This window comes from Pongo abelii, chromosome 11 (genome assembly GCF_028885655.2).
Source record: "Pongo abelii isolate AG06213 chromosome 11, NHGRI_mPonAbe1-v2.0_pri, whole genome shotgun sequence".
NCBI classification, from domain to species: domain Eukaryota; kingdom Metazoa; phylum Chordata; class Mammalia; order Primates; family Hominidae; genus Pongo; species Pongo abelii.
Window position 1 is genome coordinate 38,196,754 of NC_071996.2, and position 22,734 is coordinate 38,219,487.

Here is a 22,734-nt window from a genome sequence, read left to right on the forward strand (position 1 = left end):
AGTCGAGCTAGAGTCAGGAAGACTGGACAGGAGGAAAAGGCACTGAGGATATTAAGAGCCATTATCTCAGTCCAGCTAATATCCAGTCCAGCCTTAATATCCTCAGTGCCTTTTCCTCCTGTCCAGTGTTTTTGACTCTAGCTCGACTCATCTTTCACATCACTAATATTTGTATAATACATCCTTGCTCAGAAACTTACAATGGTTCCCAAATGACTACTGCAGTAAGACATAAAATGACAAAAAAAACCCTAAAACCTTTATGCTTTCATAAGTTAATCCTAACCTATATTTCTCACTTCTTAATACTAACTTGTCTTATTTTTGTTTTCTTGTGTAGTTCTTGCTCTTTACTTAGTCTGCTTCCTGTCTAGAATGCCATCTCTGTTGTCTATATATCCTACTTTGTCCTTAAAGCACATCTCAGTTTGAATTTTCTTTTATGGTGACTCTAGCAAACTCCATTTTCTCTCTTTTTACACTTACTATTTATACTACATAATTAACACCCATTTGCTGATTGTATAAGGACAATCTGATTATTCGTTGTGAAAATTATCTGATTATTCCCTATGACTGTGATATGTATGTATGTCTTAGTCTTGGGAGCAGGCACAATATTGATTCCCTTATCACTCAAAGCATGGTGTGGAAATGAGCAGCATCAACAATACCCAGGAACTTGTGAGAACTGCAGAATCTCAGACCTCTCGCCAGATTTACTGATCAGAATCTGTATTTTCACAAGATCTCCAGGTAATCTGTGTGCATATTAACATTTGAGAAGTGCTGGCTGGTTCTTCTTTTATGTACATGGTACCTAGCACAAGGTTATATAAACAGCAGGCGTTCAACAAATAACCAGTTAATAAATTCAGAAAATTAAGACCCTTAATGATCTTGCCAGTTTCTCTATTAGCAAGTATTTAATTTTTATTAAGGTATCAAAAAACATATATAAAATAACTTGGTAAGTGTTAAAGAATAAAGTAACGCTGGCTTTTCACTTACAATTAGCTTCAAAAAAGAATCTGCCACATGATTATGTGCCTGTGCTTGACTTTTAGCAAACATTTCTTAAAAACCATATTAATAAAATTTATTAAATATAAGATATTTGTTAGTAGTTTCTAATGGACATCAGCACATTACCAATAGTAAGGACAATACAAACAAAATAGTGAAACAGAACAGCTCTGGAATAAAATTGATAGCAAATTAGACAGAGGTACACTGTAAACTTACAGGAGTAAGAAATTATAAAGGACAAAAACATATATTACTTTGACCACTGCAACTACTTGCTCTTTAGTGCTGATAGGGAGCTGAAAAGAGTGCAAATGGGAGCTAATTCTGTTCTAACTACACTGAGGTATATTAAAATATATACTTAGGTATATTTCAGATGGTGTATATTTTCAAAAAACGCATTTTTAAAATGACATATTCTCAAGATAAAAATTTTCTTCAGCATTCCTCTGTAAGAATACATATGCTTATAATTGTATTCACATGGAATGATGCTCATCTGTTTAAAGAACTATTGACCATATTATTATTATTATTACTTTTAAGAAAATGTCTACCCAAATATATTATCTCTAACTCAAAGTCTAGCATTTGTGTAGTCAGCAGATAAAATAATTTAAGCTTTCAAAGTGTCTGTACATTAAGTAAAATGTTTCTAAATTTTAACTACTGCATAATTAATGAACTTGGATAAAACATAACTGCCAAAATCTTACCTGGTCCAATACAGAAAACCTTCTCAAAATCAGCACAAATGCACATTTGCTTATATAGCTGTGGGGACTGAGCCAGGTATGCATTGTTTTTAAAATATGACACAGTAAAAACATTGGCTCCTCCTTCACTGGCAGCTGAAAGGTAAACATTTATATTTATATTATTATAATCAATTGTAAGCTTATCAATGCAAACTTCTAGTTAAAAAGTTTATACTCAGGTAGCTCACTTTAAGAAAAACTGGAAAATGAAGAATTGTGGCTAAATCATAGTCTATATACATCGTCTTGTATGTGATTCTAAATAGTTTATATTTAAACCAGATTTACTTCTTTGGCTATGCTTTTATTTCACTTCTGTGGATATATATGCTCCCTTTCTGCATCAGTTCAAAACTATTAAAGCCCCTTTGTAATTGTAATTTTTTTTTTTTTTAAATGAAGAGATACTCATCATTTTTCCTTTTTAAAAAAAATTTCCCCAGGAGTTGGAATAATCATTTTTCTTTTCTTTTCTTTTTTTGAGATGGAGTCTTGCTCTGTCACCCAGGCTAGAATGCTGTGGCACGATCTCGGCTCACTGCAACCTCCGCCTCCCAGGTTCAAGCGATTCTCCTGCCTCAGCCTCCCAAGTAGCTGGGACTACAGGCATCTACCACCGTGCCCAGGTAGTTTTTGTATTTTTAGTACAGACAGGGTTTCATCATCTTGGCCAGGCTGGTTTCGAACTCCTGACCTCGTGATCCACCTGCCTCGGCCTCCCAAACTCCTGGGATTACAGGCATGAGCCACTGCGCCCAGCCTGGAATAATCATTTTTCTAATAATTATTAAGAATGCAATGTTCAATTCTGAATTTGTAACAAAATGCCATTTGTAACACACTTTCTAGTGTTAAACAAATCTAAAAAGGGTAAAATGATTAAGACAAGATTCTCATACAAGAATAAGAATTAGCCAGGCGTGGTGGCTCACATCTGTAATCCCAGCACTCTGGCAGGCCGAGGCAGATGGATCACCTCAGGTTGGCAGTTCGAGACCAGCCTGACCAACATGGAGAAACCCCGTATCTACTAAAAATACAAAATTGGCTTGGCGTGGTGGTGCATGCTTGTAATCCTAGCTACTTGGGAGGCTGAGGCAGGAGAATCGCTTGAACCTGGGAGGTGGAGGTTCGGTGAGCCGAATTCACAACACTGCACTCCAGCCTGGGCAACAAGAATTAAGGAAATTTTCCCATCATTAGTATTTACTGATTTTACAATGCAGTTTATACAAAACAAAACTGCAATACTAATTTCAAAAGAAATCTATATAATGAAAGTAGTTCCTGGTGTAACTTCTGTAACAAGAATCTTGCTTTGTGTGTTACTGCCTCACATTACAATCATTATCACAAAATGACTCTTGGAATAAGAAAATGTACTTATTAAGGTTGGTGATATATGATTATTGCTATATAAGATGGTCTTCAAAATAGTAGTCTCATGGCAATAAACCTTAATGGACACTTGGGATTCTCAAGTTAAAAATTTTATTAATATAAAGCAACTCTGGGGAGAGCAAATTTATTTTTAAAAATTAAGAGAAATATTTTGAAGCATACCTGAAATAATTTTAGGAGTTTGGATTTCCACAAAACCTTTGTTAATTAAAGTTTCTCGGAAGAGATGGCAGATGCCAGACTGGAGACGGAAGACTGCCTGACTAGTTGATGTCTAGAAGACAGTAATAAAATCTAATTATATCAACGTACTTAATTACTAAGCACTAACTCTGTGGGCTAGGCACTGTGGAAACCTAACAATTCTTGCTTTCAACATTTTTAAATTCTAATAACTGGAGAGAAGACAAAAGGATATGAATAAATACAAGGCAAAAAGGCATGCTGGAATATAATGACTATATATGATCATAAAAAGGTATTTCACTGGAAATGCTTAGTGAGCATATGTTTTAATTTGTAGGAATTCCATAAAAGAAAAATGTTTCTTAACAATTAGTGAAACAACTTACTTGTGAATGGTCTGTTTTTTTTAAAGGCAACCCATAAAGTGAGACATAGCAATGTTTGTGCAGCATACTAATGTTCTAAGTAAGATTTTGGTATTTGGCAATAAATTAATGAAAACCATGTATTTTTATTTTAACCGTTACAACAATACAATTGCAGATACTTGTGTATTTGTTCAACTAGATTAAGAAATTAAAAAGAAAAAAATAAAATAAAAGGGGTAGGCATCCCATGACACTGATTTCCAATGTGGTACATAAAACAATAGTAGCACTCCAACTGTGCAGCACAGTTGCCTGTTCTTTCTATTCTCTCTCTTTCCCTCCTTTCTTTCTCAGTTTCTCTGGTCCTCCTATTTTACTTTTAGCCTCAATCAGTTGTGATGGTGACCAGAAAGCTCTAGAGGTAATTATCTCTACTTTAGACTAACTTTTGTCCACTTCTCTGGTCAAAAGAAGTGACTTCTTATCTTTAGGTCCTGGCTTATTATATTTTTAAAAAATAGCTATCCTATGGCTAGGTAGGTGTTTAGTAAAACATGTGACCTCAAACCACTAAGTTAGCTGTGAATAACTCAGTTAGGTGAAGAAGGTGTCTTCTTAGTCTCATTACGAGAATTTCAATTACTTCTCCCATATCAAAGGGCTCACCCCTTCTGCATTTACACAGTAGTACCCTGTGAAAACACTGTTAATGGAATGATTACATTTCTTTCACTCTAAAGAATGATATTTAAATAATCTTGAATTTCTGCAGATCAGATAAAAACATTCATGTAAACTGGTCATATTTAAGTAACATTATTTTATAACTTACATTCAAAGTTACAAATCAATAGTTTCTCATAAAACAATGAAAACCATTTCAAAGGTCTTTATAATTTATTATTTACTTACTCATTTTCAAGATGTCTACATTTAAACTATAGAAAAAGACTTGCGTTTTTTTCACATTATGTGGTTTAGTGCAACATTTGGTTCATCCAATCAAAACAAATGGCATAATCTTCTGCTTTCAAAAACCTAGTGACCTATTTAGCAAAAAGCTGTTTCACTGTTACTGACAAATGTACAGAGATGTATTTCACTTAGAATATATTCTATAAGAGGGTCACTGAATACATTTTATTGCCGCTTGCCTCTTGGCTAGTTCAACTAAACTTGGCTCACTGCAACCTCCACCTCCTGGGTTCAAGTGATTCTCCTGCCTCAGCCTCCTGAGTAGCTAGGATTATAGGTGCCCATCACCATGCCCAGCTAATTTTTGTATTTTTAGTAGAGACCGGGTTTCACCATGTTGGCCAGGCTGGTCTTGAACCCCTGACCTCAGGCGATCTGCTCATCACGGCCTCCCAAAGTGCTGGGATTACAGGTGTGAGCCACGACACCTGGCCTAAACTCACTTCAACATCTTGCTAAATGGAAATTTAACTTATGAACTGGTTGTCATAGATTATTTAATATGAATAGAAATTTCACCAATTATGTTTTTAAAAAACTGTACTTCTTCACTTCCTGATTGTACAAACAACTATGTTAATGTGTAACATTTATGGGGAAAACGGATCTGTCATATATAAGAAAAATGATTTTTTTCTCATTAGTTTCTTCAAGGCACTTGCTAATAAGAAGACAGGCACCTACTTGATTAGACAGTGAACAGTTATTCACATGACAATTCTAATACATACTAATTTCCACCTAGCATTTACATACTGGAGAATATTTTCTAGCAGATTCTAGCTTTTAAATGGTTTAATTTGAAAACCACCAATCACAGAGGTAGATGGGAAAATAATTAAACAAAAAGGAATTACTAAATATAAGATGTTCTTTAAAAGTAAATAACAAGGAAGAAAAACAAATATTTCAAAATAAATCTTCAACTATTTTGATTATGTATCTTACTAGCAAGAATACCCATTACTGCAAAGAGAATCACATTGTGCGAGTGAATTCAGACTAGCTATCTCTGCTGGTTGGAACAAGACAAAGAGGTAAGATTAGTATCCTGTAAACTCTCTGACTTTGCTCAGAGGAAAATAATGTCCTCAGGCCCAGGTTAGTCAGTTAATTTAGTAGAGGAAGAGCACTAAGCAGACTGCATCACAGTCTGAGAAACTTTTTGTACCTACTGCTGGGTTGTCTTTCTACATTTATTCCTCCTTCAAAAAGCCTTATCATTACATGAGAGAACAACACAATATAGTTAAAATAAGAAATGGTAATGGTATTTTTTCCTCTCCTGATAAAAACAAGACACACTTGTGTAGAACACATCTAAAGAGAAACAAAATCAGTTTTTTATAGACTCATTTTAAAACTGTTTCCCTATTACATATTGATTACTACAACTGACTTCTACATGTGTGTAAGAATTTGATGGTTAAGGTAAAAATCAACAATGATCCAACTTATCAGTAAGATTACAGAACGTATATAACAAAAGAAAAGTATGTTTAATAAGGGTAATTATATATTAAATCTATCTCAAATTAAATGCTTCTAAAATATAGTACATAAAATGAATGCAACATATGTTAATTTCAATGCAAATATATAACAACCTTATTTTCAATTGACAAGGAACTTATATATTTAATTTATCATTACTATACTTACTCTTACCTTAAGATACCTAAATGAACAGGAAAAAGGCCTTCTTTATCATTTAAGTTATAAACCATACTAATAATATTAGTTTCCCTAATGTTTAAATCTAAAAATTGTTTTGGGTCAAACAAATATTTTAATGATTCCATAATATGTAAAAAAAAGTACTTCCTGCTCACTCATTAAACAAATATTTATTATATGCCTCCTGGTACTGGGCTAGGTGTTAGATGATAATGGTGATTACAGAGGGCATGAGGTAGAAGATAAACTAAACAGAAAGCAGAAAACTAATTTTTCTACACTTAGAAAAACCAAACGAAAAACCCAGTCCTTGAACTTTGGTTCTAAAAAAGCTTGACATTCCTTATATTAAAATAGTATTTTTAAATTCTATAGCAAACTTCCCAAAAGTATGGTTGTTAAAATTAAAACACTGCTATTCTGTATTATGTGAAAGATCTGAAATAAGGGGAAAAACAATATTCTGCATTTATAGAATTCCTTTCCCTGAGGTCCTCATAGCACTAGAAAGCAAAATTATATCTTTTGTGGAGAAGAGAGGCAGGTACATGGAGAGAAGTAAGGGTGTTGAGAGAAAGAATTCCAATAGGAGACAAAAATTCAAACAAACCCAAACTTTATACAGCAATCTTTAATAGTACTTAGCGCCTTACAATCCTCACAACAAATTACTTCCATGTTGTATTAGGCTTGTAGCTTTTAAAAATACCTATTTAAGTTATCATCTTAGTTAAGATACCCACTGTATCTTTTGCTTTTAATGGCTGTAGAGAATTCCTGTTCATTTATGGTTTATCAGGTTACAGAGACACTACTGTGAAGCTGGACTAGGGGTCAGGAGAGATAGTAGAAAAGGCAGTGGGAAAGACATTTCTAAAATGATACCTGATTTAATTCCAAAGGGAACTATTATTTTAAAAAATCAGATTTATGTAGTTTTTTTTTTTTTTGAGACGGAGGCTTACTCTGTTGCCCAGGCTGGAGTGCAGTGGTGTGATTTCAGCTCACTGCAACCTCTGCCTCCAAGGGTTCAAGCGAATCTCCTGCTTCAGCCTCCTGAGTAGCTGGGGCTACAGGCACATGCCACCACGCCTGGCTAATTTTTTTGTATTTTTAGTAGAGACAGGGTTTCACCATGTTGGCCAGGCTGGTCTTGAACTCCTGACCTCAAGTGATCCACCTGCCTCAGCCTCCCAAAGTGCTGGGATTACAGGCATGAGCCACCACGCCTGGCCAGATTTATGTAGAATTTGTTTTTCCTTTTTTTTTTTTTTTTTTTGAGATGGAATTTCTTTCTTGTCGCCCAGGCTAGAGTGCAATGGCGTGATCTTGGATCACTGCAACCTCTGCCTCCTGGGTTCAAGCGATTCTCCTGCCTCAGCCTCCCGAGTAGCTGGGATTACAGGTGCCCGCCACCATGCCTGGCTAATTTTTGTATTTTAAGTAGAGACGGGGTTTCATCATGTTGGCCAGGCTGGTCTTGAATTCCTGACCTCAAGTGATCCACTGTGCTCAGCCAGAATTATGTAGAATGTCCAATCGAACAAAAGTAATATCTGTGAGAAAGAATCCGAGCTGTCTGCAATTGCTATTATATCACATATAATAACAATTGCAACAGGGGGATTCCAGCTGTATGTATTCAGGTTAACTCTGTGTCAAGACATTCCAGCACATATCCATTCATTCTAACATATGACAAAAACGCTAGCAGATCAAGTATGTATGTCCTATGGAGGGACCCTGTGATATATAGCAGTGCTGAGCATCCTTAAAATGTTTTTCTAACTGATACATTGGTCTTGAGGTCAACAGTTATGACATCCCTGAGGACACCTCCCTTGACTATTTCAGACTGTCCAGATCTACTTTCAAAGAACTCCTATAGCTGTGGTGATCAAACACCTATCATTTTCATGGCAGCCCTGAGTCCCCAATTTTCTGCCCACTGCTGACACAAACCAGCATTTCTTAAACTTGTCTTTTGCCTTCTACTATCATTTCTGTCACACTGGGTATCTCTTGTACTAGTACTTAATATTTTCCTTTAAATCACATTTTAAAACTTAACTAACTCTAAGCAATAATATCCATGAAAACATGGAGTTTATTTGCTGGTTATATTGTATAGCTATTAAAATAAAAAATCTTCATCTGTTTAACACCCAGAAATCACTGTGTACCTCCAGTGGTAAAGGTACCATACTTGGGAAAACACTGCAAAACCACTGAAATGTCATATAAGTTTCAATATATTGGCATTAAAACTATATTGCCAGGATAATCTCTTATACTACAAAATTACAAAACTTCTCTTAAAGAGTTGAGATTTTAATTTTTAGTTTGGAAAATATGTATTGAAAGTAATGAGCTAGGCAATGTGTTAGAAGACGGGCTATTGATATTATCTAATTTTTCTTTGTTTAAGCGTTTTGTGGCTTTGTTAATAGAAAGTTTCAGGGAGATATGGCAAATAGGCTTATTTCCAATCAGTTAGTGGAGGCTGCCCTGAGTGCTGTGTGGCTACTTTAAGCTCATCAAGAATAATACGTATGTGGTATGTTGTGCCTGACTGGGGGCATTTGCCATGAATGTAATTCTTTTCTCTTGGACAGACTGTTAAGTCAAGGCAAGTACATGAGTTAAGGGGCTAACAGTCTGTCCAAGAGAAAAGAATGGTGAAGACAAAGGTGACAAATTTCAAAACAAAAACATGTAATTGATAAGATGAAACCACACCATAATAGCAGATACTTTTCATTCATTAACCCACAGGGTCAAAGTAGGGTTCATTAGTGAACTATAAAATATATGCTCAGATAGCTATTTTCTTAATCCCTGCATGCCAAAATAGACCTAAACATTCAGGAAAAAAAGTTACAGAATTACATGTAGGGGCTATTTGATAGCGTGATTTCAGAGGTAGCACTGAGGATAATGTGGTGTATTAGCAAACGAAGAGAACTTTAGGAAAGCCATGGGGTCTCAAGGGTTAGGATGCCCATGAGTCCTGAATTGTCTATCCCCTTGGCATGTGAAACCAAGTAGCAAAAAAGAGATGATGATTCACCTTTAAAGATGGCTCAGTTTCTATGCTTACCTGGCAACCCAAGGGAGGGTATCCCTATTAAGGAGACCTCACACTACTAGTCTTATCTCCCCAACAAAATGATGTGTTCTTTGAAGATGACCAATACATATTCCACAGTATAAGAAACCTGTAATACGAACATAATAAATATTTTGTAGACTAGCTATAGTACGGGGGTCTAGATAAAGAAATAAAAGAAATAGACTGTAATTTTGAACCAACTAATCCATTTGTATTTGGGAAAAGTACTTAAACAATGATTCTCAAGAGGGAAGACTAACATTTACTCCTAGGACAACCTTCACCTGTACCTAAGAGTGAGGTGAAATAAAGGGGACAATTCTGATCTAAAGGGAACTCTCCTGAACAGGCTCCCAGAAAACCCTCCTAACGACCTGCTAACCTATGAGGATGAAGCTAATTTGCCATGCCAATCTGGAATATGAGCTATGTGAGTGCTATGTATGAAAAGGGTGCCAAAGACATTTTAATTCACTTTTCTAGGAATGAAAATTGCTTTAACCTTCTAGGGGGCTGGAAGGTGAAGTATTTTTAATCAGGGCACCTGCCTGTAAAGTTCAGAGAGAAAACAATTCATATACGAGAAAAAAGTCAGGCTACACTAGAACCTAAAGGAGGATATATCTTAGAACATTTGTATTATAGAAGAAGAATGGCAATTTTGCCTTTTATTTCCAAATTCTTTAACCCTTGACTTTGCTGAGAGTCTATGAAAGAGCTCGTTGGGGACTAAATTAGATAGTAGTTTATTTTTTCTTTGTTGAGACAGGATCTTGCTCTGTTGCCCAGACTGGAGTGCAGTGGTACAAACACAGCTCACTACAGACTCAACCTCCTGGGCTCAAGCAATCCTCCTGCTTCAGCCTCCTGAGTAGCTGAGACCATAGATGCATGCCATCATACTTGTCTAATTTTTAAATTTTTTAAGGAGACAGGGGTCTTGCCATGTTGCCCAGGCTGGTTTTAAACTCGTGCGCTCAAGCATTCTTCCCACCTCAGGCTCCCAAAGTGTTGGGATTACAGGTGTGAGACAATGCACCAAACCAAGACAGTAGTTTAGAAGGAAACTAAGGTGCTTAAAAACTTAAAGTTACTAATGTACACAACATCTCCCAAAATGTAAAGTCAAAGTAAGGGTTAAACATGTGAACGCTTGCAAGGGCCAAATAACATGAATGAATGAAATGAATGACATTTGCTGGGTGGTGCAGGGCAAAGCAAAGGACAGTGTAAGAAACCTGTATATGTCACATCTAGCATGCCAGCTCATGTTCCAGATTCTCCTCTTTTTAAGAAATGTCATCCAGATTTTAATGTGAAAACCCATTTTTTCAATGGTGGCAATGAATTTAAACAAAACAATACAACCCAAAACCCAAAAACTTCTCAGGCCAAATTCTAGAGGCACAAACCAATAATAACTTGTGTGAACAACTAGCAAGGGCAAATAAATAAAGAATGATGTCTCACTCCTGTGGCCAACATACATGAAAAACCTGAGGTTTCTAGGTAGTATCAAGAGGACTTTGGATTACTGCGTGCTTTCCCTATACAAATTAAAATGGAAAAGGTAAAAGACAAAAAGCAAATAGTTAGGAATAACATGAGTATATAGTAAAGGTAGACTCACATGATGGTAGAAGAGCCAAGAACTCTTAAGGTGACAAAAAATTTGAGCTTGAGTAGAATATTTAAGTAAAAAAGGAAGATGTGGTCAAAATATTAAGAAAGAAAGATGCAATGGTTTTACTACAATAATGATGAAACCACTAAACTCTCTTTCACTTGCAACCAAACCAGAAAGGGAAACAGAAGACCCATGAGACTACTGCATAAACCACCAGAGCCAACTGCTTCTATATTTTTAATTTGGTGCTCCAATCAAATTCAAAGGATTGAAGCACTAATTACTCATCCCCACCTGGTTGATCTCAAATGTGCATGTAATTTTTTTCATAATTTTGTAGTGATATTAACGGTTATGTTTCTACTTGCTGAATAACTTGTCTAAAAAAGATATCACCTGGAAGCAAGATCATTTACTGGCTTCAAATTCGTTTGTCATTTTAAAACAAAGAAAGTCAATATCCTGTTAACTAGTATTTAACTGTTCCTGTTGCCTGCAGTTCTTTTTAGGGGAAGGGTCAGTCAGAAAAGGAAATTGTTTCCTGTATTATCATACTTACAGTCAGGCAAATACCATTTAGCTTTATAAGCCTGAGACAGGTATGGTATCCCTGCCCCTCTCGAATGTGGCATAATCGCTTCACTTAATAAATAAATGAGGCATACCCTAAGATCAATGACTCTGTTGTCTAATCTTGTATCCTGGTTAACAGTAGCTCTTCCTTCCTAAAAAAAAAAAAGAAAAGAAAAAAATAAATTTTACTAATATTTTGAAGAGCACAAAAAATACTTTTAGAAGCCATGTTTACTTTTAATTGAGTAGGATGTGTGTACGTTAATATTATGCCCGAAAATCAGATAATGGTAGAAACACAAAGTGCGGCCAGAGAGAAGTTAGTGTTAAAAGAGAGATGGAAAGAAGACAAAGAATGAACAGATATTAATGGTTTCTTTCCCTCCTCCACCCCTCAAAGCCTTGCCTCATTATTGGGATATAAGAAAAATTAACCACTCGCTTCTTCATTGATTCCTGGATTTAACCTGCTAGCCCAAGGGTGAAGGAACAGATAAAAGCTGACATAGAGTAGTGGTTCTCAAAATGTGGTCTGGGGAGCAGTGAAGGTCCCTGAGACTTTCCAGAAGTTGATGAAGTCAAACTTACTTTTTCATAATAATACTTTTTGTTTTTCACTCTTCATGAGTATACTGAGCAGTTTTCTAAAGATTCTATGATGTGCATTATCACAATAGAATGAATGCAGAGGCAATATGAGAATCTAGTTGTTGTCTACTAAGCCAGAAATTACAAGGAATTGTGGTTATATAAACAGAATGTCATCCGAAGGATGAGGTAGCTGAGTGGTTAAGGCAATGGACTGCTAAATACAATGTCACTCTTAACAATAATTATTTTTTGCTTTGGACAACTGTAATTTTTTCATAAAATATGTTATTAGCTTCATTATTTACATAATACTACATATGCAAACATGTATGCAATGTATATATAATTTTTAATAAAGTAATAAATATTTAAAAATTTGTTTTAATTCCCAATACTGTAAATATTGATATATATACCAATAAAAACAAAAGCTTGTAGGATTCTTAATTATTTTTAATAATGTAAAAGGCAACTCGATACCAAAAGGTTTGAGAATTGCTGATTTTAAGAGTAAGTTTAAATAACAATGGAGCTCAAAATCAATTCACAGGTACCCTCAGTACATCAGGTTTTCAATGTTTTGCAAACTAAATATACAGAGGAAGCATAATATTTCATAAGTATAATTTTTACCTCTTCTCCTTCCGCCTCAGGCCGAACAGCATCATCCAGCTGCAGGGGCAGACGGGGTTCAGCCAAACTGATCACGTAAATCTGTAAGTGAGAGATTACCAAAAATAGTAGAAAGCACACAAAATCTGCATCTTTTGCTTAAAAAACAATCCACAGTTGACTTAAGCATGAAGCAATGTTTGCATACATCTTTAATTGAAACTACTTGCTGAAATCAAACAAGATGACACAGGTTTTTTCACCTTGATGATTTGTTTAAAATGGGGATAATAATATTTTTTGCCTACCTCTATGGTTGTTATATCAGTCAAATATATATAAAAATTATTTGTAAATTCTAAGATGCCTACCAATGTAATAAGTAATGACTGGGGTGTAGGCACTGGCTTATGGTCTAGCTATGTCAAAAAAGCTGTGGTTAGGGGTTGGTGCTGTGGCTCACACCTATAATCCCAGCACTTAGGGAGGCTGTGGTGGGTTGATCACTTGAGCCCAGGAGTTCGAGACCAGGCTGAGCAACATGGTGAAACCCCGTCTCTACAAAAAACACAAAAATTAGCCAGGCATGGTGGGACGTGCCTAAAATCCCAGCTACTTGGGTGGCTGAGGCACAAGGATCACTTGAACCTGGGAGGCAGAGGTTGCAGTGAGCCAAGATCGCACCACTGCACTCCAGCCTGGGTGACAGTGAGACCCTGTCTCAAAAAAACAAAAACAGAAACAAAAACAAACATAAACACGAAAAAGCTATTGTTAGGGAAATCACTTAATCTCAGAGCTTCAATTAAAATAAAGCCTGCTATAAGAATCAAACAGAATAATAAATGTGAAAACACTTTACTCATGTGAAGGAGCAATTAACATATGACTTGCTATCTTTTTTTTTTTTTTGAGACGGAGTCCCACTCTGTCACCCAGACTGGAGTACAATGGTGTGGTCTTGGCTCACTGCAACCTCTGTTTCCCGGGTTCAAGCCATTCTCCTACCTCAGCCTCCAGAGTAGCTGGGACTACGGGCACGTGCCACCACACCAGCTAATTTTTGTATTTTTAGTAGAGACAGCGTTTCACTATGTTAGCCAGGCTGGTCTCGAACTCGTGACCTCGTGATCTGCCTGCATTGGCCTCCCAAAGTGCTGGGATTACAGGCATGAGCCACCACGCCCGGCCGTCTTGTTATTTTTAACAGCATTTGGCCAGCGCCACTGCCACTGCCACCACTAGGACCAAATTCAGTCCAGCTCTGCTACACTTCTTTTCTCATTCTTTCTCCTTTCAAGTACCCCTTCATTGCTCTCTCTCATTAAACATGTTACAAACATCTGATTTCCTGCCAGTCTCCTGGTTAGGAAATGCCCTAGGGGATGTTCCTTTATGTTGTCAAAATCCCTCAATAGGCCAGGGGCGGTGGCTCACGCCTGTAATCCCAGCACTTTGGGAGGCCGAGGTGGGTGGATCACGAGGTCAGGAGATCGAGACCATCCTGGCTAACAGAGTGAAACCCCATCTCTACTAAAAAAAAAATACAAAAAATTAGTGGGGCGTGGTGGCGGGCGCCTATAGTCCCAGCTACTCGGGAGCTGAGGCAGGAGAATGGCGTGAACCTGGGAGGTGGAGGTTGCATTGAGCCGAGATCCCACCACTGCACTCCAGCCTGGGTGACACAGCAAGATTCTGTCTCGAAAAAAAAAATAAATAAATAAATAAATAAAAAATTCCCTCAATATTCACTCACACTAATTTCACATTTTAGTGATAAAAAGCAACTGGGTCATAAAGACTGAACTAGAGTTTTTTGCTTTTTGTTTTTCTGGCTACCTTTAAAAACCATATTACCATATTAGTTAACCCAAACTATGTCTGGAAAACCTGCTAAAGCACAAACGGGAAAAATACCTTATTTAGTTACTTCATGAAAGGGAATTATACTCTTCTAGTTGGCAGATCAATATTGGCATTCAGCTTAGATACTCCAAGAAATAGTGTAGGATACTCTAGTATTCCTTATTATAAAAGAGAATTATTTGTCACCACTCCCTAAACCCAAATTCTAGGATTCCCTTTGACAAGTTAACAGAAACTTGATCTCCAATCCAAATTGGGGAACTGAAGAGCTGCTACTTCTACTTTTAGAACTAGTGGGAATTCATCATCCTCTTTACTAGACCATGAGTACTCTGACCCCAGAGTCTTCACATAGTGCTTCGCACAAAGTACCTATCAACAGTAACTGCTGGCTGAATAAATAAATAAGTGATAAAGCAAAGTCATTACTTATATAAGATTCTACTTAGTAGGTAATACTTCATGCTTTGTGAAATACTTTATAATTATTTTTATTATGGCAAAATCTGTAAGCTCTTTAGGCTTAAAATTTATTACTGATATTTATTAATGTTGCACTGCACACATCTAGACAATAAGAATATCTTAAAACTACATTTGCTTCTAGTAAAAAAACAGAAATATATATACACACACACATACACTTTTTTTTTTTTAGTTTTGAGACAGGGTCTTGCTCTGTCACCCAGGCTAGAGCGCAGTGGTGTGATCATAGCTCACTGTAACCTCCAACTCCTGGGCTCAAGTGATCCTCCCACCCTGGCCTCCCAAAGTACTTGGATTACAGGTGTGAGCCACCACATCTGGCCAAATTTTCTTTATTCAAGTACTGAAAAAGATGTGCTACTTGGAAGGATGTGGGAGTTATCTTTCTTGGTCAACATAAACGGGTTTATTCATTTATCTTTATTCTTACTCTTTGGTCAGTTTGTCTTTACTAGGTTACAAACTTCCTGGTGGGGCTGGTTCAAGATGAGACTTACACAAAGACAACAAAGTCATTTGTCAAATTAGGTCAGTAAAAATTACAAGGTTTTCTAAGTCTTGAAGAGTTCCATGAAAATCGATTCCAGTTAAATACAATGTTACTCTTAAATTAGTAAGTACATATGGGCCTATCTCTGAATCTGTCTGCCTGTTGGTCTGCCTGACTCTTACATATGGTCATGCATGTGCACACGGATCAGGGCGAGAAGAGGCCATGCTGTCTTAAAGACTACTCCTTAAGAGAAATTTAGTGATGTATATTGTAGATACAATCTAGACCTAAATCTGAGCACTGTAGGTTCAAACTGGCAGGGTTATTTCAATAGTACTAAATATGTGTGAATTCACTTATGGTTTTTTTTTGTTGTTGAGATGGGGTCTCACTTAGTCATGCAGGTTGGAGTGCAGTGGTGCGATCTTGGCTCAATGAAACCTCTGTCTCCTGGGTTCAAGCAATTCTCTTGCCTCAGCATCCTGAGTAGCTGGGATTGCATGCACCTGCCACCACGCCTGGCTAATTTTTCTATTTTTAGTAGAAACAAGGTTTCGCCATGTTGATCAGGCTGGTCTTGAACTCCTGACCTCAAGTGACACTTATGGTATTTTAAGTCAATGATAATGAGCTCTTTCAGTTTTTAATCCTGAGGAAAAAACAGATCAGAGATAAGTCTTGTTAAAAAAAAAAAAGGAAGCTACTGTTGGAATATAAGACCAATAAGGTACTATTTATTTTGACTTCTCTATGCTGTAAAAAATATCAGAAAAGTAATGATTATAAGATTAAGAATTAGTTAATTAATCATCCTTTAAAAGTACATCATCATTAGTTGATGCAGTTTCTTCCTAGCATCGACGGTCTTTACAATTTGGCATGTTTTTGCAGTGGCTGGTACTGGTTGTTCCTTTCCATGTTTAGTGCTTCCTTCAGGAGCTCCTGTAAGGCAGGCCTGATGGTGACAAAATCTCTCAGCATTTGCTTGTCTGTAAAGGATTTTAGTTCTCCTTCACTTATGAAGCTTAGTTTGGCTGGATATGAAACTCTGGGTTGAAATTTCTTTTCTTTAAGAATGATGAATATTGGCCCCCACTTCTGCCGAGAGATCAGCTGTTAGTCTGATGGGCTTCCCTTTGCGGGTAACCCGACCTTTCTCTCTGGCTCCCCTTAACGTTTTTTCCTTCATTTCAACTTTGGTGAATCTGACAATTATGTGTCTTGGAGTTGTCTTCTCAAGTGTCTTTGTGGCGTTCTCTGTATTTCCTGAATTTGAATGTTGGCCTGCCTTGCTAGGTTGGGGAAATTCTCCTGGATAATATCCCAAAGAGTGTTTTCCAACTTGGTTCCATTCTCCCCGTCACTTTCAGGTACACCAATCAGACACAGATTTGGTCTTTTCACATAGTCCCATGTTTCTTGGAGGCTTTGTTCGTTTCTTTTTATTCTTTTTTCTCTAAACTTCTCTTCTCGCTTCATTTCATTCACTTGATCTTCAATCACTGATACTCTTTCTTCCACTTGATCAAATTGGCTACTGAAGCTTGTGCATGCGTCACGTAGCTCCTGTGCCATGGTTTTCAGCTCCATCAGGTCATTTAAGTTCTTCTCTATGCTGTTTATTCTAGTTAGCCATTCATCTAATCTTTTTTTCAAGGTTTTTAGCTTCTTTGCGATGCATTTGAACATCCTCCTTTAGCTCAGAGAAGTTTATTACCTATCATCTGAAGCCTTCTTCTCTCAATTTGTCAAAGTCATTCTCTGTCCAGCTTTGTTTCGTTGCTGGCGAGGAGCTGCGTTCCTTTGGAGAAGAGGCGCTCTGATTTTTAGAATTTTCAGCTTTTCTGCATCAACTAACGAGCAAAATAACCAGCTAACATCATTGACAGGATCAAATTCACACATAACAATATTAACCTTAAATGTAAATGGGCTAATTGCTCCAATTAAAAGACACAGACTGGCAAATTGGGTAAAGAGTCAAGACCCATCAATATGCTGTATTCAGGAAACCCATCTCACATGCAGAGACACACATCGGCTCAAAATAAAGGGATGGAGGAAGATCTACCAAGCAAATGGAAAACCAAAAAAAAAAACAGGGTTTGCAACCCTAGACTCTGATAAAACAGACTTTAAACCAACAAAGATCAAAAGAGACAAAGAAGGCCATTACATAATGGTAAAGGGATCAATTCAACAAGAAGAGCTAACTATCCTAAATATATATGCACCCAATACAGGAGCACCCAGATTCATAAAGCAAGTCCTTAGAGACCTACAAAGAGACTTAGCCTTCCACACCATAATAATGGGAGACTTTAACACCCCACTGTCAATATTAGACAGATCAATGAGGCAGAAAGATAACAAGGATATCCAGGAATTGAACTCAGCTCTGCACCAAACGGACCTAATAGCCATCTACAGAACTCTCCACCCCAAATCAACAGAATATACATTCTTCTCAGCATCACATTGCACTTATTCCAAAATTGACCACATAGTTGGAAGTAAAACACTCCTCAGCAAATGTAAAAGAACAGAAATTATAACAAACTGTCTCTCAGACCACAGTGCAATCAAACTAGAACTCAGGATTAAGAAACTCACTCAAAACCGCTCAACTACATGGAAACTGAACGACCTGCTCCTGAATGACTACTGGGTACATGATGAAATGAAGGCAGAAATAAAGATGTTCTTTGAAATCAATGAGAACAAAGACACAACATACCAGAATCTCTGGGACACATTTAAAGCAGTGCGTAGAGGGAAATTTATAGGACTAAATGCCCACAAGAGAAAGCAAGAAAGATCTAAAATTGACACCCTAACATCACAATTAAAAGAACTAGAGAAGCAAGAGCAAACACATTCAAAAGCTAGCAGAAGGCAAGAATAACTAAGATCAGAGCAGAATTGAAGGAGACAGAGACACAAAAAACCCTTCAAAAAATCAATGAATCCAGGAGCTGGTTTTTTGAGAAGATCAACAAAACTGATAGACCGCTAGCAAGACTAATAAAGAAGAAAAGAGAGAAGAATCAAATAGACGCAATAAAAAATGATAAACGGGATATCATCACCGATCCCACAGAAATACAAACTACCACCAGAGAATACTATAAACACCTCTACACAAATAAACTAGAAAGTCTAGAAGAAATGGATAAATTCCTGGACACATACACCCTCCCAAGACTAAACCAGGAAGAAGTTGAATCCCTGAATAGACCAATAACAGGATCTGAAATTGAGGCAATAATCAATAGCCTATCAACCAAAAAAAGTCCAGGACCAGACGGATTCACAACTGAATTCTACCAGAGGTACAAAGAGGAGCTGGTACCATTCCTTCTGAAACTATTCCAATCAATAGAAAAAGAGGGAATCCTCCCTAACTCGTTTTATGAGGCCAGCATCATCCTGATACCAAAGCCCGGCAGAGACATAACAAAAAAAACAGAATTTTAGACCAATATCCCTGATGAACATCGATGCAAAAATCCTCAATAAAATACTGGCAAACCGAATCCAGCAGCACATCAAAAAGCTTATCCACTACGATTAAGTTGGCTTTATCCCTGGGATGTAAGGCTGGTTCAACATATGCAAATCAATAAATGTAATCCAGCATATAAACAGAACCAAAGACAAAAACCATATGATTATCTCAATAGACGCAGAGAAGGCCTTTGACAAAATTCAACAACCCTTCATGCTAAAAACTCTTAATATAACTAGGTATACATGAGACGTATCTCAAAATAATAAGAGCTATTTATGACAAACCCACAGCCAATATCATAATGAATGGGCAAAAACTGGAAGTATTCCCTTTGAAAACTGGCACAAGACAGGTATGTCCTCTCTCACCACTCCTATTCAACATAGTGTTGGAAGTTCTGGCCAGGGCAATCAGGCACGAGAAAGGAATAAAGGGTATTCAATTAGGAAAAGAGGAAGTCAAATTGTCCCTGTTTGCAGATGACATGATTGTATATTTAGAAAACCCCATCGTCTGAGCCCAAAATCTCCTTAAGCTGATAAGCAACTTCAGCAAAGTCTCAGGATACAAAATCAATGTGCAAAAATCACAAGCCTTCCTATACACCAATAACAGACAAACAGAGAGCCAAATCATGGGTGAATTCCCATTCACAATTGCTTCAAAGAGAATAAAATACCTAGGAATCCAACTTACAAGGGATGTGAAGGACCTCTTCAAGGAGAACTACAAACCACTGCTCAATGAAATAAAAGAGGACACAAACAAATGGAAGAGCATTCCATGCTCATGGATAGGAAGAATCAATATTGTGAAAATGGCCATACTGCCCAAGGTAATTTATAGATTCAATGCCATCCCCATCAAGCTACCAATGACTTTCTTCACAGAATTGGAAAAAACTACTTTAAAGTTCATATGGAACTAAAAAACAGCCCGCACTGCCAAGTCAATCCTAAGCCAAAAGAACAAAACTGGAGGCATCACGCTACCTGACTTCAAACTATACAAGGCTACAGTAACCAAAACAGCATGGTACTGGTACCAAAACAGAGATATAGACCAATGGAACAGAACAGAGCCCTCAGAAATAATACCACACATCTACAAACATCTGATCTTTGACAAACCTGACAAAAACAAGAAATGGGGAAAGGATTCCCTATTTAATAAATGATGCTGGGAAAACTGGCTAGCCATATGCAGAAAGCTGAAACTGGATTCCTTCCTTACATCTTATACAAAAATTAATTCAAGATGGATTAAAGACTTAAATGTTAGACCTAAAACCATCAAAACCCTAGAAGAAAACCTAGGCAATACCATTCAGGACATAGGCATGGGCAAGGACTTCATGACTAAAACACCAAAAGCAATGGCAACAAGAGCCAAAATTGACAAATGGGATCTAATTAAACTAAAGAGCTTCTGCACAGCAAAAGAAACTACCATCAGAGTGAAGAGGCAACCTACAGAATGGGAGAAAATTTTTACAATCTACCCATCTGACAAAGGGGTAATATCCAGAATCTGCAAATAACTTAAACAAATTTACAAGAAAAAATCAAACAACCCCATCAAAAAGTGGGCAAAGGATATGAACAGACACTTCTCAAAAGAAGACATTTATGCAGCCAACAGACACATGAAAAAAAATGCTCATCATCACTGGCCATCAGAGAAATGCAAATCAAAACCATAATGAGATACCATCTCACACCAGTTAGAATGGCGATCATTAAAAACTCAGGAAACAACAGGTGCTAGAGAGGATGTGGAGAAATAGGAACACTTTTACACTGTTGGTGGGACTGTAAACTAGTTCAACCATTGTGGAAGACAGTGTGGTGATTCCTCAAGGATCTAGAACTAGAAATACCATTTGACCCAGCCATCCCATTACTGGGTATATACCCAAAGGATTATAAATCATGCTGTTCTAAAGACACATGCACATGTGTGTTTATTGCAGCACTATTCACAGTAGCAAAGACTTGGAACCAACCCAAATGTCCATCAATGATAGACTGGATTTAGAAAATGTGGCACATATACACCATGGAATACTATGCAGCCATAAAAAAGGATGAGTTCATGTCCTTTGTAGGGATGTGGATGAAGCTGGAAACCATCATTCTGAGCAAACTATCACAAGGGCAGAAAACCAAACACTGCATGTTCTCACTCATAGGTGGGAATTGAACAATGAGATCACTTGGACATAGGAAGGGGAACATCACACACCAGGGCCTGTAGTGGGGTAGGGGGAGGGGGGAGGGATAGCATCAGGAGATATACCTAATGTAAATGACGAGTTAATGGGTGCAGCACACCAACATGGAACATGTATACATACGTAACAAACCTGCACATTGTGCACATGTATCCTAGAACTTAAAGTATAAAAATAAAGAAAAAATAAAAAATAGAAACTGAAAAATAAAAGTACATCATCAGAAAACTTATAGCAAGATAGGTCCATTATTATTCACTTATATTGGCGAGTAGTTTTTCAGATGTGTTTTGTATTTTTCCCTATGTGGCTGTGGTAGACTGTTTGCAAAAATGGCTGCAATACTTCCTCTTGCTCCTGCATGTATATTCCCTTGCAATCATGTTGCCTTTCCTCCCATCAAGGGCTAGAATCTATTTCTCTACCCCTTAAATCTAAGTTTTGCTGTGTGACTTTGACGAGTGGAATATTTAGCAGATGTGACACAAGTAGAAGCTTGAAAAGTATCTGTTCTTAGGGTTTTGCTGTCTTGCCTTTGGGAACCCTCCTGGTACCTGAATATCAACATATCTGGGCTAGCCTGCTGGATGAGAGGAAGCCACAGAAAGAGATGCGCCAGATTTATCAGTGAGCCCAGCCAATGTCGCATGGAGCAGATGAGCTATCTCAGCTGGGTGCATCACAGAATTGTAAGCAAATAAACGTTTGTTGTTTCAAGTCACTAAGTACTGGGGTGATTTGTTATATAACAAAAGCTAATTGATTCAGTAACTAATTTATAAACCTCAGTATTTTACATTAATTTTAATTAGTAAGAACATATAAATTTGACATGAAAACTATTAGAACCCAAATCTATTTCTATATGCGATTTTATATTTTGAAAAAAGTTACCTTCTGAACATGTAACTCAACATCTTGCTGTGTACAGCTTTCAATTTTCTGATTCACTTTTCTCACAACACCTTCTACATCCACAATGCTCTCTTTGTTGATGCTGTCAAGAGAAAAAATTCCCAACTTTAATCATCTCAACAGAGGTGTCAGAACTCATCTGGTGTTTCAGCAGTAAAGCTGAATATGTTAAACTCTTTTTTAATACAGTAAGCCACTTGAGATAAACCCAGTCTATTTAACCTACTTAGAATAAGCTATTATGTATCATACCTTGTGAGATTCCTTGAAGAGATGATTTTTTAGATGCCAAAATTTAGTTACCACTTATAAAATACTCTG

General features: G+C 37.0%; 1 protein-coding gene across 1 annotated transcript in view; it reads right to left on the minus strand.

The window, feature by feature from the left end:
• Positions 1–22,734, minus strand: part of DARS1 (aspartyl-tRNA synthetase 1) — a 79,933-nt gene that overhangs the window by 13,817 nt on the left and 43,382 nt on the right. Inside the window, 5 exon segments of the mRNA NM_001132453.1 lie at positions 1,746–1,880; positions 3,351–3,462; positions 11,799–11,858; positions 12,931–13,011; positions 22,393–22,495. Of these exon segments, the coding sequence (NP_001125925.1) occupies positions 1,746–1,880; positions 3,351–3,462; positions 11,799–11,858; positions 12,931–13,011; positions 22,393–22,495 (491 nt within the window).